General features: G+C 44.4%; 1 protein-coding gene across 1 annotated transcript in view; it reads right to left on the bottom strand.

The window, feature by feature from the left end:
* Window positions 1-15,967, bottom strand: part of LOC117327642 — a 136,652-nt gene that overhangs the window by 107,899 nt on the left and 12,786 nt on the right. The window contains exons 6-9 of the mRNA XM_033884710.1: window positions 12,716-12,970; window positions 10,078-10,269; window positions 3,420-3,613; window positions 1,105-1,360 (exon numbers count right to left, since the gene is read on the bottom strand). Coding sequence (XP_033740601.1) covers window positions 1,105-1,360; window positions 3,420-3,613; window positions 10,078-10,269; window positions 12,716-12,970 — 897 coding nt within the window. The remainder of the gene's footprint in view (window positions 1-1,104; window positions 1,361-3,419; window positions 3,614-10,077; window positions 10,270-12,715; window positions 12,971-15,967) is intronic.

Here is a 15,967-nt window from a genome sequence, read left to right as displayed (position 1 = left end):
CAGTACATGGCTATAGGAAGGAAGATGGTACAATACATGGCTATAGAAAGGTAGATGGTACAGTACATGGCTATAGGAAGGTAGATGGTACAGTACATGGCTATAGAAAGGTAGATGGTACAGTACATGGCTATAGGAAGGTAGATGGTACAGTACATGGCTATAGGAAGGTAGATGGTACAGAACATGGCTATAGAAAGATAGATGGTACAGTACATGGCTATAGGAAGGTAGATGGTACAGTACATGGCTATAGGAAGGTAGATGGTACAGTACATGGCTATAGGAAGGTAGATGGTACAGTACATGGCTATAGGAAGGTAGATGGTACAGTACATGGCTATAGAAAGGTAGATGTTGCAGCACATGGCTATATGATTGTTATTATGTCAGTGACCGAGGAAGGAAGATGGTACAGTACATGGCTATAGGAAGGAAGATGGTACAATACATGGCTATAGAAAGGTAGATGGTACAGTACATGGCTATAGGAAGGTAGATGGTACAGTACATGGCTATAGAAAGGTAGATGGTACAGTACATGGCTATAGGAAGGTAGATGGTACAGTACATGGCTATAGGAAGGTAGATGGTACAGAACATGGCTATAGAAAGATAGATGGTACAGTACATGGCTATAGGAAGGTAGATGGTACAGTACATGGCTATAGGAAGGTAGATGGTACAGTACATGGCTATAGGAAGGTAGATGGTACAGTACATGGCTGTAGGAAGGAAGATGGTACAGTACATGGCTATAGGAAGGTAGATGGTACAGTAAATGGCTATAGAAAGGTAGATGGTACAGTACATGGCTATAGGAAGGTAGATGGTACAGTACATGGCTATAGAAAGGTAGATGGTACAGTACATGGCTATAGGAAGGTAGATGGTACAGTAAATGGCTATAGGAAGGAAGATGGTACAGTACATGGCTATAGGAAGGTAGATGGTACAGTACATGGCTATAGGAAGGTAGATGGTACAGTACATGGCTATAGGAAGGAAGATGGTACAGTACATGGCTATAGGAAGGTAGATGATACAGTACATGGCTACATCATGGTTATTTTTTCAGTGACAGGGGGAGGTAGATGATCTTACCACATTCCTCATCGCTATCTTTTTGTCTTAGCACATATCCTGCTTGAAGACAGGCATTTCCGGCCCTAAGTACCCCAGATTTCGTGAGGATTGGTACTACAGTTGAGGTTCCAGCAGTACAACTTATGGGACTGGAAACTTGGAGGAGAGGTGAGATGACATCTGTCTTTATATTGGCATCGATTGAATTGGAGCAAAGTGTTTTAAAAGCTCCAATTGTATCAGGATTCAATGTTACTGTCATGATTGAACTAATCTAAAAAAAAGAGAGAAACAAGAAATATGCATAATTATTAAATGTATGATCTGCCCCACTTTCTGAACAGGTAATCATATACATTAAAGGGACATCACGGTAAACCAATTTTTATTTTGTATTTTTTCATATTATTGGGTATATCTTTAAAAAAAAATATCCTTATGAACAATAACCCTTCGAATTTGATGATATATGTATATAAAAAACATCAATTATTAATTATAAAAAGGTTATCACAATTCGTTGATCAATAGTCTGAATATGCAAATTTTGTGACATATACGATAACACGCATGCGCACAACACACTAAAACACCTGAAAACAAAAATGGCTTCCAATGTGAATCGACTGCGGTTGAAAACGATAACAGCTTCCGCAATGAAGAGAATAATTGGAAAATGGGTCAAACACAATCCTAGAATTAAACTGGGGAAGCAGTACAATACAGTTCAAACATGAAAACAGCAGTAATACGGACGCTGCTCGTATTCTGCTTGATTGCTGGATAGTAGGTCATGACAATCTCGGTAATATTTACACAAACTCGGTAATATTTATACAGTCTGTACCAGTACATCGCTACTATCACTATACTATATGTACGGTGTTTACACTTATTTACACATAAATATATGTGCCGGAATATATACAGAACGTGTCATTTAACATTTAAACCACTGTATAATATCGTTGTCCAACTAATCCAATTCGCCTTGTAAACTACATGTATCGTGTGTTTGTGTTGCCTCGATTTCAAAACAGTTACGTACGTGATGATTTAAAAATAATTTCCGCGCTAAATTTAGAGGGGGATTCCCAACTAAATCAAGTGGTCAAGCTGGACATGAGGATCGACTGTGAACATTGGGACAGCACAGAAACACAACTTGAAAGGAACAAAACACGTACATTCATTGAAAATTACAACGTTTTTACCGTGATGTCCCTTTAATGTCCCTGGTTGCAGGGTAATATATATATATATATATATACTCTGGGTGTCATATTTCCTTCAAGCTTGGCAGAGGGAAATATGACACCTGAGGATAAATAAGTCTTATTATCCTGTAACCAGGGTGAAGAATTTTTATTATACCAAATAATAATGATACTCAAAAATGAAACACACCAAATTATTCAGTTGTTCGTCGGAAACCTAGTCGCTCATTTGATTGGAGTCCAGGTATTTATTATCACTAGTTTCCTTTAGTTTTGAAAACTCTTACAAACAGGTGATGGTACTTTTATTGATATTTCAGAGCTCTGAGTATTTTTTTTATTTATTTATTTCTGCTACTTTGACTTCACGAAAACTTTAGCGATTCTGTTCGTCTGCCATTTGTAAACAACAGGAAAAGGAGATAACTCTGCGCAACAGAATGAGGGTCATTATTGGGGCACACACCCCTGTGATATAGGAAGTTATATTTTCCTCACAAAAAGGATATATGATGTTTTATATCCCTATTTTATATACAACTAACACCTTGGAAACAGTTTACCTGTTTATTACATGCTAAGGTTTTCAACAAATACATGCTCATATCATATAAACATATTTGGTATCAGAGGCTACTCATTCATTTGAACAAACTTTGTAGCCCTTCACCCCAGCATGCTACAGGCCCAATATCAAGTCCCTGGGCCTCTTGGTTATTAAGAAGAAGTCGGTTACAGATTATAGCCTATTTGACCCATGTGACCTTGAATGAAGGTCAAGATAATTCACTTTAACAAACTTTGCAGCCCTTCAGCCCAGGATGCTACAGGCCCAATATCAAGTCCCTGGGCCTCTTAGTTATTGAGAAGAATGTGTTTAAATGAAAAAGTTGATGCCGGATTGATGGACGGACAGACAGAACCCATTTGTATATCCCCCGCCAACTTCACTGGGTGGGGGATAATAATGGGTTTTGGTGGTGAATATTTCTAAATCACAGGCCTTGTTTGACTAAATACAGCATATGGTTGCATTGTTACCTGACTAAATACAGCATATGGTTGATATCACATACAAAACATAGATTGAATCTCAAAGGCTTTCAAACAACTTACTGAGTTTGTATCCGTAACTGTAGAGTCAATAGTTGAGGAGATAGACAAAGTAGTCTGCTGACAGGTGAGGGCCAGAAGAGCTTGAATAAGTGAGGGATGGACTGAAAATTCGAAAGCCCCCATGCAGCCTGAAGCAGCCTGCTGTAATTCAAATGTAGCGTTGATGGTTATGGTGTACTGCGAGGTCATCGGTTCTGAAAAACAAAGTGCCACAATATTAGTCACTGTACAGAGAACACCACACATACTGCTATATATGTCATACCATCAGTAAGATAAAGATCTACAGTCCAGAGACGTATAACATTGAGGGATAGGGATGGGACACTGAGGGATGGACATAGACTGAAGGCACTGACACAATATACTGAGGGATGGAAAGCTCTGAGGATACTGACACTGTACACTGAGTGATGGGGAGGGGGATCTGAGGATACTGACACTGTACACTGAGTGATGGGGAGGGGGATCTGAGGATACTGACACTGTACACTGAGTGATGGGGAGCTCTGGGGATACTGACACTGTACACTGAGTGATGGGGAGGGGGATCTGAGGATACTGACACTGTACACTGAGTGATGGGGAGGGGGCTCTGAGGATACTGACACTGTACACTGAGGGATGGGGGGGCTCTGAGGATAATGACACTGTACACTGAGTGATGGGGAGCTCTGGGGATACTGACACTGCACACTGAGGGATGGGGAGCTCTGGGGATACTGACACTGTACACCGAGGGATGGGGAGCTCTGGGGATAATGACACTGTGCACTGAGGGATGGGGACTCTGGGGGTACTGACACTGTACACCGAGGGATGGGGAGCTCTGGGGATACTGACACTGTACACCGAGGGATTGGGAGCTCTGGGGATACTGACACTGTACACTGAGGGATGGGGAGCTCTGGGGATAATGACACTGTACACTGAGGGATGGGGGGCTCTGGGGATACTGACACTGTACACTGAGGGATGGGGAGCTCTGGGGATACTGACACTGTACACTGAGGGATGGGGAGCTCTGGGGATACTGACACTGTACACCGAGGGATGGGGAGCTCTGGGGATACTGACACTGTACACTGGGGGATGGGGGGATCTGAGGATACTGACACTGTACACCGAGGGATGGGGAGCTCTGGGGATACTGACACTGTACACTGAGGGATGGCGAGCTCTGGGGATACTGACACTGTACACCAAGGGATGGGGAGCTCTGGGGATACTGACACTGTACACCGAGTGATGGGAAGCTCTTGGGATACTGACACTGTACACTGAGGGATGGGGGGCTCTGGGGATACTGACAGTGTACACTGAGGGATGGGGAGCTCTGGGGATACTGACACTGTACACTGAGGGATGGGGAGCTCTGGGGATACTGACACTGTACACTGAGGGATTGGGAGCTCTGGGGATACTGACACTGTACACTGAAGGATGGGGAGCTCTGGGGATACTGACACTGTACACCGAGTGATGGGGAGCTCAGGGGAGACTGACACTGTACACCGAGGGATTGGGGGCTCTGGGGATTCTGACACTGTACACCGAGGGATTGGGAGCTCTGGGGATACTGATACTGCACACTGAGGGATGGGGAGCTCTGGGGATACTGACACTGTACACCGAGGGATGGGGGGCTCTGGGGATACTGACACTGTACACTGAGGGATGGGGAGCTCTGGGGATACTGACACTGTACACTGAGGGATGGGGAGCTCTGGGGATACTGACACTGTACACCGAGGGATGGGGAGCTCTGGGGATACTGACACTGTACACTGAGGGATGGGGAGCTCTGGGGATACTGACACTGTACACCGAGGGATGGGGAGCTCTGGGGATACTGACACTGTACACCGAGGGATTGGGAGCTCTGGGGATACTGACACTGTACACTGAGGGATGGGGGGTTCTCGGGATACTGACACTGTACACTGAGGGATGGGGAGCTCTGGGGATACTGACACTGTACACCGAGGGATTGGGAGCTCTGGGGATACTGACACTGTACACCGAGGGATGGGGAGCTCTGGGGATACTGACACTGTACACTGAGGGATGGGGAGCTCTGGGGATACTGACACTGTACACTGAGGGATGGGGAGCTCTGGGGATACTGACACTGTACACTGAGGGATGGGGAGCTCTGGGGATACTGACACTGTACACTGAGGGATGGGGAGCTCTGGGGATACTGACACTGTACACCGAGGGATGGGGAGCTCTGGGGATACTGACACTGTACACTGAGGGATGGCGAGCTCTGGGGATACTGACACTGTACACCGAGGGATGGCGAGCTCTGGGGATACTGACACTGTACACTGAGGGATGGCGAGCTCTGGGGATACTGACACTGTACACTGAGGGATGGCGAGCTCTGGGGATACTGACACTGTACACCGAGGGATTGGGAGCTCTGGGGATACTGACACTGTACACCAAGGGATGGGGAGCTCTGGGGATACTGACACTGTACACCGAGTGATGGGAAGCTCTTGGGATACTGACACTGTACACTTAGGGATGGGGGGCTCTGGGGATACTGACACTGTACACTGAGGGATGGGGAGCTCTGGGGATACTGACACTGTACACTGAGGGATGGGGAGCTCTGGGGATACTGACACTGTACACTGAGGGATTGGGAGCTCTGGGGATTCTGACACTGTACACCGAGGGATTGGGAGCTCTGGGGATACTGATACTGTACACTGAGGGATGGGGAGCTCTGGGGATACTGACACTGTACACCGAGGGATGGGGGGCTCTGGGGATACTGACACTGTACACTGAGGGATGGGGAGCTCTGGGGATACTGACACTGTACACTGAGGGATGGGGAGCTCTGGGGATACTGACACTGTACACCGAGGGATGGGGAGCTCTGGGGATAATGACACTGTACACTGAGGGATGGGGAGCTCTGGGGATAATGACACTGTACACTGAGGGATGGAGAGGGGGATCTGAGGATAATGACACTGTACACCGAGGGATGGGGAGCTCTGGGGATACTGACACTGTACACCGAGGGATGGGGAGCTATGGGGATACTGACACTGTACACCGAGGGATGGGGAGCTCTGGGGATACTGACACTGTACACTGAGGGATGGGGAGCTCTGGGGATAATGACACTGTACACCGAGGGATGGGGACTCTGGGGATACTGACACTGTACACTGAGGGATGGGGAGCTCTGGGGATACTGACACTGTACACGGAGGGATGGGGAGCTCTGGGGATACTGGCACTGTACACTGAGGGATGGGGAGCTCTGGGGATACTGACACTGTACACCGAGGGATGGGGAGCTCTGGGGATACTGACACTGTACACCGAGGGATGGGGAGCTCTGGGGATACTGACACCGTACACTGAGGGATGGGGAGCTCTGGGGATACTGACACTGTACACAGAGGGATGGGGGGAGCTCTGGGGATACTGACACTGTACACTGACGAATGGGGGGCTCTGGGGATAATGACACTGTACACCGAGGGATGGGGAGCTCTGGGGAGCTCTGGGGATACTGACACTGTACACCGAGGGATGGGGAGCTCTGAGGATACTGACACTGTACACCGAGTGATGGAGAGGGGGATCTGAGGATACTGACACTGTACACTGAGGGATGTGGAGCTCTGAGGATACTGACACTGTACACTGAGGGATGGGGAGGGGGCTCTGAGGATAATGACACTGTACACCGAGGGATGGGGAGCTCTGGGGATACTGACACTGTACACTGAGGGATGGGGAGCTCTGGGGATACTGACACTGTACACTGAGGGATGGGGAGCTCTGGGGATACTGACACTGTACACTGAGGGATGGGGAGCTCTGGGGATACTGACACTGTACACCGAGGGATGGGGAGCTCTGGGGATACTGACACTGTACACCGAGTGATGGAGAGGGGGATCTGAGGATACTGACACTGTACACTGGGGGATGGGGGGGGGGGGGGGGGGCTCTGAGGATACTGACACTGTACACTGAGGGATGGGGAGCTCTGGGGATACTGACACTGTACACTGAGGGATGGGGGGCTCTGGGGATACTGACACTGTACACTGAGGGATGGGGAGCTCTGGGGATACTGACACTGTACACCGAGGGATGGGGAGCTCTGAGGATACTGACACTGTACACCGAGGGATGGGGAGCTCTGGGAATACTGACACTGTACACTGAGGGATGGGGAGCTCTGAGGATACTGACACTGTACACCGAGGGATGGGGAGCTCTGGGGATACTGACACTGTACACTGAGGGATGGCGAGCTCTGGGGATACTGACACTGTACACCGAGGGATGGCGAGCTCTGGGGATACTGACACTGTACACTGAGGGATGGCGAGCTCTGGGGATACTGACACTGTACACTGAGGGATGGCGAGCTCTGGGGATACTGACACTGTACACCGAGGGATTGGGAGCTCTGGGGATACTGACACTGTACACCAAGGGATGGGGAGCTCTGGGGATACTGACACTGTACACCGAGTGATGGGAAGCTCTTGGGATACTGACACTGTACACTTAGGGATGGGGGGCTCTGGGGATACTGACACTGTACACTGAGGGATGGGGAGCTCTGGGGATACTGACACTGTACACTGAGGGATGGGGAGCTCTGGGGATACTGACACTGTACACTGAGGGATTGGGAGCTCTGGGGATTCTGACACTGTACACCGAGGGATTGGGAGCTCTGGGGATACTGATACTGTACACTGAGGGATGGGGAGCTCTGGGGATACTGACACTGTACACCGAGGGATGGGGGGGCTCTGGGGATACTGACACTGTACACTGAGGGATGGGGAGCTCTGGGGATACTGACACTGTACACTGAGGGATGGGGAGCTCTGGGGATACTGACACTGTACACCGAGGGATGGGGAGCTCTGGGGATAATGACACTGTACACTGAGGGATGGGGAGCTCTGGGGATAATGACACTGTACACTGAGGGATGGAGAGGGGGATCTGAGGATAATGACACTGTACACCGAGGGATGGGGAGCTCTGGGGATACTGACACTGTACACCGAGGGATGGGGAGCTATGGGGATACTGACACTGTACACCGAGGGATGGGGAGCTCTGGGGATACTGACACTGACACTGAGGGATGGGGAGCTCTGGGGATAATGACACTGTACACCGAGGGATGGGGACTCTGGGGATACTGACACTGTACACTGAGGGATGGGGAGCTCTGGGGATACTGACACTGTACACGGAGGGATGGGGAGCTCTGGGGATACTGGCACTGTACACTGAGGGATGGGGAGCTCTGGGGATACTGACACTGTACACCGAGGGATGGGGAGCTCTGGGGATACTGACACTGTACACCGAGGGATGGGGAGCTCTGGGGATACTGACACCGTACACTGAGGGATGGGGAGCTCTGGGGATACTGACACTGTACACAGAGGGATGGGGGGAGCTCTGGGGATACTGACACTGTACACTGACGAATGGGGGGCTCTGGGGATAATGACACTGTACACCGAGGGATGGGGAGCTCTGGGGAGCTCTGGGGATACTGACACTGTACACCGAGGGATGGGGAGCTCTGAGGATACTGACACTGTACACCGAGTGATGGAGAGGGGGATCTGAGGATACTGACACTGTACACTGAGGGATGTGGAGCTCTGAGGATACTGACACTGTACACTGAGGGATGGGGAGGGGGCTCTGAGGATAATGACACTGTACACCGAGGGATGGGGAGCTCTGGGGATACTGACACTGTACACTGAGGGATGGGGAGCTCTGGGGATACTGACACTGTACACTGAGGGATGGGGAGCTCTGGGGATACTGACACTGTACACTGAGGGATGGGGAGCTCTGGGGATACTGACACTGTACACCGAGGGATGGGGAGCTCTGGGGATACTGACACTGTACACCGAGTGATGGAGAGGGGGATCTGAGGATACTGACACTGTACACTGGGGGATGGGGGGGGGGGGGCTCTGAGGATACTGACACTGTACACTGAGGGATGGGGAGCTCTGGGGATACTGACACTGTACACTGAGGGATGGGGGGCTCTGGGGATACTGACACTGTACACTGAGGGATGGGGAGCTCTGGGGATACTGACACTGTACACCGAGGGATGGGGAGCTCTGAGGATACTGACACTGTACACCGAGGGATGGGGAGCTCTGGGAATACTGACACTGTACACTGAGGGATGGGGAGCTCTGAGGATACTGACACTGTACACCGAGGGATGGGGGGCTCTGGGGATAATGACACTGTACACTGAGGGATGGGGGGCTCTGGGGATAATGACACTGTACACCGAGGGATGGGGAGCTCTGGGGATACTGACACTGTACACCGAGGGATGGGGAGCTCTGGGGATAATGACACTGTACACCGAGGGATGGGGGGCTCTGGGGATAATGACACTGTACACTGAGGGATGGGGAGCTCTTGGGAAGATAATCACTGGTCAAATAAAGTTTATTCTGGATGTGCTGGCAGACAATGCCACACCATAATATTCCTGTAGATTTGGATGTAGAAAGAGCATTGATACATATAGATGGATAGTTTCAAAAATAGTTACTGACTAGCATTTTGACAGATGTGAATTTGCATTGATACTTACTTATGCAAGGCTCACGGCTTAGAGGAGGACTCCAAATATTTGCACCCGTACAATTATAATTCTTGGTGTTTAGTCCCGTATTGTAATGGACATAGTCAACAATACAAGGTAAGGAACACAAATAGGTATTGGCTGTACATGATGTGCCTGAATTTTCCACAGGTTGTAGAGAATCTATAAGGCATCCAGATGCTAAAAAGAAAAAAATAAAGTATCCAAAATAAAATATTTTACAAACAAAAAATTACAGTAGATAAATACCAAGAATGAATATGAAGTTATTTCTAATAAACTGAGATGTATAGATGTTATATTTCACACGGATATACTTTAACCGGGTATCTATTTCTGTGCTATATTAAATGCCCCATGAATATTGCCAACTATACAGTAAGCCACTTTGTCAACTGTTATATGTGTCACACCCACCATATAGAATTATATTTCATACCCAGCATGTAGCCCCCACACCCTGGTAAACAAATTGGCCAATGATTAAATTTTGACCAATCAGAAACCTGGAGTGTGGTGCCATGGTAACAGTTTTGGAAACACCTAACATGTCACATCATAGGCTTCCCTTAGTTGTTATATTTAATGCAATGCAAATTGAGTGAAACAGAAAGATGCACTTCTTGTGGTGAAGGAGACAAAAATTATTACATTTATTCTGGAAATGCTGCCCTGTCACTAGTCTGTTTTGTCATCCTTTATGTATCTTTGGAGATCGAAGTGTAAAACAGACTTATCAAGAGACACATGTAATAATGATGTTTAGTAATTTTCAAAACTGAAAATGAAATAAAGGTGAGGTTTCCATATGGCCAAACAAGCAAATCGATATGTTTTATGTGCTGATGGTAGCCTCTGTAGTCCTACGTTTACAAACAGGCATTTAAGTCAAAACATGTATATATGCAAGAATATAAAATAGCACCCTTCTTGTGCCAAAAATGAAAAAAATGAATAGTCTTTGGCATTTGGGATAAATGCTAATATCATTTCCTCGTTTTTTAAGAAAACTCAACATGAACATGCTTATAATAACACAGGTACCATATATGTAAAGCAAGAAGCTACACCTATAAATCCATTAGGAACAGGAGATAAAAAAATTATGAATTTTGAGTATGAACATGGGATGTTCTACCAAGTAACATCATCAACATCAACTTTTTGATCTTCAACTAGACTGATGTAATGTACTGTCATATTAGAGTAACACATAGAGAAAGGGGATTGACACCTTTTTTGGACTGATGTAATGTACTGTCATAAAGGTAACACATGGGGAAAGGGGATTGACACCTTTTTTGGACTGATGTAATGTACTGTCATAAAGGTAACACATGGAGAAAGGGGATTGACACCTTTTTTGGACTGATGTAATGTACTGTCATAAAGGTAACACATGGGGAAAGGGGATTGACACCTTTTTTGGACTGATGTAATGTACTGTCATAAAGGTAACACATGGGGAAAGGGGATTGTCACCTTTTTTGGACTGATGTAATGTGCAAGTACAGCTGCCATTTCCATTTTATTTCAGGCCTACATCATGAATATAAATATACAGGGCAATGCAGTCTTAATGATTTCTTGTTTCAAAATTTCTTTGAAAACCAATTTGAAATAACGAATATGTTTAAAGGTTTGGCATCAAGTATTCACACACGTAAATATTGACATTCCACAGCACCCCAGTCTCGAGGTATAAGTTTTCCATCATATATCAGTCTCAGGGGTAGCGTTGAAAATGCAGTTTGTCATTACAATATGGATACATATCCGATATTATCAGTCAAATCTCACAACAATTCTTCTGAATAAATGTTGAATGGTATACTATTACATTCAAAATTCTTAAAACATAATGTCATCATCTCATTTTGTTATAATATCGGCAACTGAAGCCATGATTGCTACCTCAGTTTCATGTGTGTTATGGCTACATTTGCAGACGACACTTCATGGCTCCTTTGTCATCAAAACGTTTGAGCTGTGATTGCCATGGTTACTATGATTGGTGCACACTAGATTTTATACACCGGAACAAGTATGGAACTTAAATCTGTAATAATGATAGATACACGATAGACCATGTAATATGTTTTTTTGCATATGCGATTTTTTCTCACAGCACTACTGACTCAAATGTGATTTCTGTGAAAATACAGCGAGAATATCGCAAAATCGTGCCCTAGAGTGAACCCTGGTTTAGTAGAGTTTATCCCCTCCAAAGGGGCAAACTTAAGACCCCAGGGTCATGAAACTTATGATTCTGGTTGACCATTGGCCTTGGAAGGTTTCATCAAAATTTCATTGAAATTGGTACCGAGATGGAGAAAAAAAAAAAAAACAAACAAACAAACCTGCATGCACCTTTTCACATATTCCCTAACATTCCTATGTAGTTTTATTGAAGTTTAATTGGAGGAGGAGTAATATATAGTCTGGACAAGATATGCTCTAGTAGATCTACAGGCCCTAGTGTGGGCCAGAGGAGCTTATAATGGAACACAAATACATTGTACTGCCTGTATGTGTAATAATTATTAAATTTTTTCCTCCAGCCAGCCAAAACATAATTTTACATTCTATCATCAACATACACAATATATTAACTTAAGATACATACCTTCTGTAGCAACTAAGAAAGAGCAGTAAGAACTCAGTAGGTTTCTGTATGAGGCTTTGACTGTGACTTTTTGCAAGGTGTTCAGCGAGGCGAAATTAACTGTCACAAGAGGAGGATCTGCTGTATAAATCACTCCAGGTAAAGTTGGTAAAGTGAAGCCTGGTATGTCACTCAATGGGTTGATAGAATATCCAGTAGAAGTGTTAATGTAGAGAACACTTGTATTTGGACATGATAGTAACGGAGCAGACCCCTCTGAAAGACAGGGAAACAATTTCTTACATACATACAATATAATTTTAGCACATATATCTAACCACTGAATGGTCATCAATTGTATTTATTGAAAACTTAACCAGGGGTTCACATCAACATTTTTCTGTACTTGTCCGTCCCTTTGGACAAGTAACCTCGGACGAGTAACATTTATATCCATTTATCCGAATGAAATAATCACTTGTCCCAAACTTTATTTAGCACATATTCAGTTCCAATGAGATTGTATTGTCCAATCCATGATTCCAGTCAAAAATGTATAAGGCCTCAGATCTCAAAAAAATAAATAAATGAATAGAATGAAGTCATTTAACATTAAAGCTGCCAACTGCTCTAGAAATTAAACCCAACATAAAATGTGTTTACCCAATGTTCACATATACACGTAATACAATAACTTGAGTTAGATACTATCGTTCTTACAGCAACCTGGATCTTCTAAATCTATTGTATGTCAAATATATTGTCTTATCCAAGAATGAGTACACCATCTGGTTGAATTATTACGGTTTCCAGATCAAAGTTATGCACAATATCCAACAAATAACTTTGTAATATAAATAATAAAGAAAAAAATTGGTTTGCTAATGTTTGTGGGATAAAATTTGAAAATGCTGCATAGGAAAATACAAAATAAAACAAATTTACATCACAACTACTTCCTATAAAGAAATCTTACCGAGGGCAACACAAAGCATAGGAAATCACATGTACCTCGTGACCTTTACTTTTGACCTCGGATGTTGAAAATCAATCCGTACTCTGTTCATAAGTAATATGTGCATCAAGTTTAATTAAAATGTACCCAGCTTTCATAGCTATTTACTATTGTATACGTTGTTCATTCTAAGTATCAAATGTAAAAACAATCGGAGATTTCACTTATAGATTTCCAATTGGAAATGCCAAGACTAAAAACAGTATTCAATGGCCAAGGGCCAATTTTATCAAGCTAAGAGCTCAAAGTCACTTTCCAATTTCTCATCAACTAGAGTGAATACAAGTTATCTCCGTTCACACAAACCCAGAATGAAGCGTAAAAATTTGCACAGAAAATAGCTTGGAATACTCAGGGATAAAACAGGTCATTATGTACGATTTAAGCGGCTTTTCTATATTTTTTTTCAAATTCAACAAATGTCTTCAAACACATAAAAGTGTTGATCATATTAATTATCGCAAACAAATACAAGGAGACAAGATTGTCTAGTGTGTTGTTAGCGGTTTTTGGGGAAAATTATTTCTGGTCCAATCCTGAACTCATCAGGATTTTTCATTGAAATAAGCGACATTTTGATTCCCCCCGAGAGTTTCGAATGAATTTGTTTTAGCGAAATTTGGCGATGACCGCTTAAGTTTGATAATTCACAGCACCTAAAAATGCTACTGTCTGTCTTCTTTTTAAAGAAACTAAACTACTCTTTTAAGAATAGAAATTAACTGACTAGAACATGAAAATAATTGTAGTGATGCAGCTTCGAAGGCCCTAAGTTTAGGTATCATCTATTTTCGAAAGCCCTAAGTTTAGGAATCATCTGCATAGATTTCTGAATTAAACTAATTTCTTTCTGAACAAATCACTTCTGTTGTACACTATGGCTTGCTTTCTTTTCTTTTTTACCGTAAGTTTAAAGTAAAATATTGTGAATGTTGATTTCAGAAAACAAATAAACAAAATAATCCAACAGCAATTTAGTCTGGTACCGCACAAGAAGACAAGCCTTCATGTCAATTCCTGATTTTCATCTAGTATCTGTATCACATTCATATTGACGAAAAGAGGCCCCTGGACATTAACAATCATCTGCTTATAAACACTTGAGAATAGGTGTTGTTCAGGAAAACAATAATTGTGGAGTCATTTTACTAAATGGCCAGTTCGAAAAATAACAACACTTTGTTGGCTCCCCTTTCTTAACATCCCTGCCAAACTTCAGCTCAATAGCACCAGTGATACTGGTGAAGAATTTTAAAGGTGTTTTTCAAGATGGCTGACACGGTGGCCATCTTGGATTTCAGACAGGCACAAAAATAACACTTGGCCAGAACCATCTTAGGATCATTCCAGGTAAGTTAGAGCTGAATCTCACTGATGATACTTAGAAGAAGTTTGAAATGTAAAAAGTTAATGGACGGCACACAACGATGGACGAAGCATGATGACTGTACAGGTCATCCCGACCCTTTGAGCCAGATGACCCAAAAATGTACCTGTTCATAAAAAAAGTAAACACATGACACACCACCCATGACAACGGACATATAAGGCCATTGCAAAAGCTGAAATTTTAAAACACTTGCTGTCCAATTGTTTTTACAAAGCCGTACTGTAGTGACTTACCTATAGCCGTACTGTAGTGACTTACCTTTAGCCGTACTGTAGTGACTTACCTATAGCCGTACTGAAGTGACTTACCTATAGCCGTACTGTATTGACTTACCTATAGCTGTACTGTAGTGACTTACCTATAGCCATACTGTAGTGACTAACCTATAGCCATACTGTATTGACTTACCTATAGCTGTACTGTAGTGACTTACCTATAGCCGTAATGTATTGACTTACCTATAGCCGTACTGTATTGACTTACCTATAGCTGTACTGTAGTGACTTACCTATAGCTGTACTGTAGTGACTTACCTATAGCCATACTGTATTGACTTACCTATAGCTGTACTGTAGTGACTTACCTATAGCCATACTGTAGTGACTTACCTATAGCCGTACTGTAATGACTTACCTATAGCCGTACTGTAGTGACTTACCTATAGCCATACTGTAGTGGCTTACATATAGCCGTACTGTAGTGACTTACATATAGCCATACTGTAGTGACTTACCTATAGCCGTACTGTAGTGACTTACCTATAGCCGTAATGTATTGACTTACCTATAGCCGTACTGTAGTGACTTACCTATAGCCGTAATGTATTGACTTACCTATAGCCATACTGTAGTGACTTACCTATAGCCGT

Source organism: Pecten maximus, chromosome 1 (assembly GCF_902652985.1).
Source record: "Pecten maximus chromosome 1, xPecMax1.1, whole genome shotgun sequence".
In the NCBI taxonomy this organism is placed as follows: domain Eukaryota; kingdom Metazoa; phylum Mollusca; class Bivalvia; order Pectinida; family Pectinidae; genus Pecten; species Pecten maximus.
This window is presented reverse-complemented; position numbering and strand designations above follow the sequence as displayed.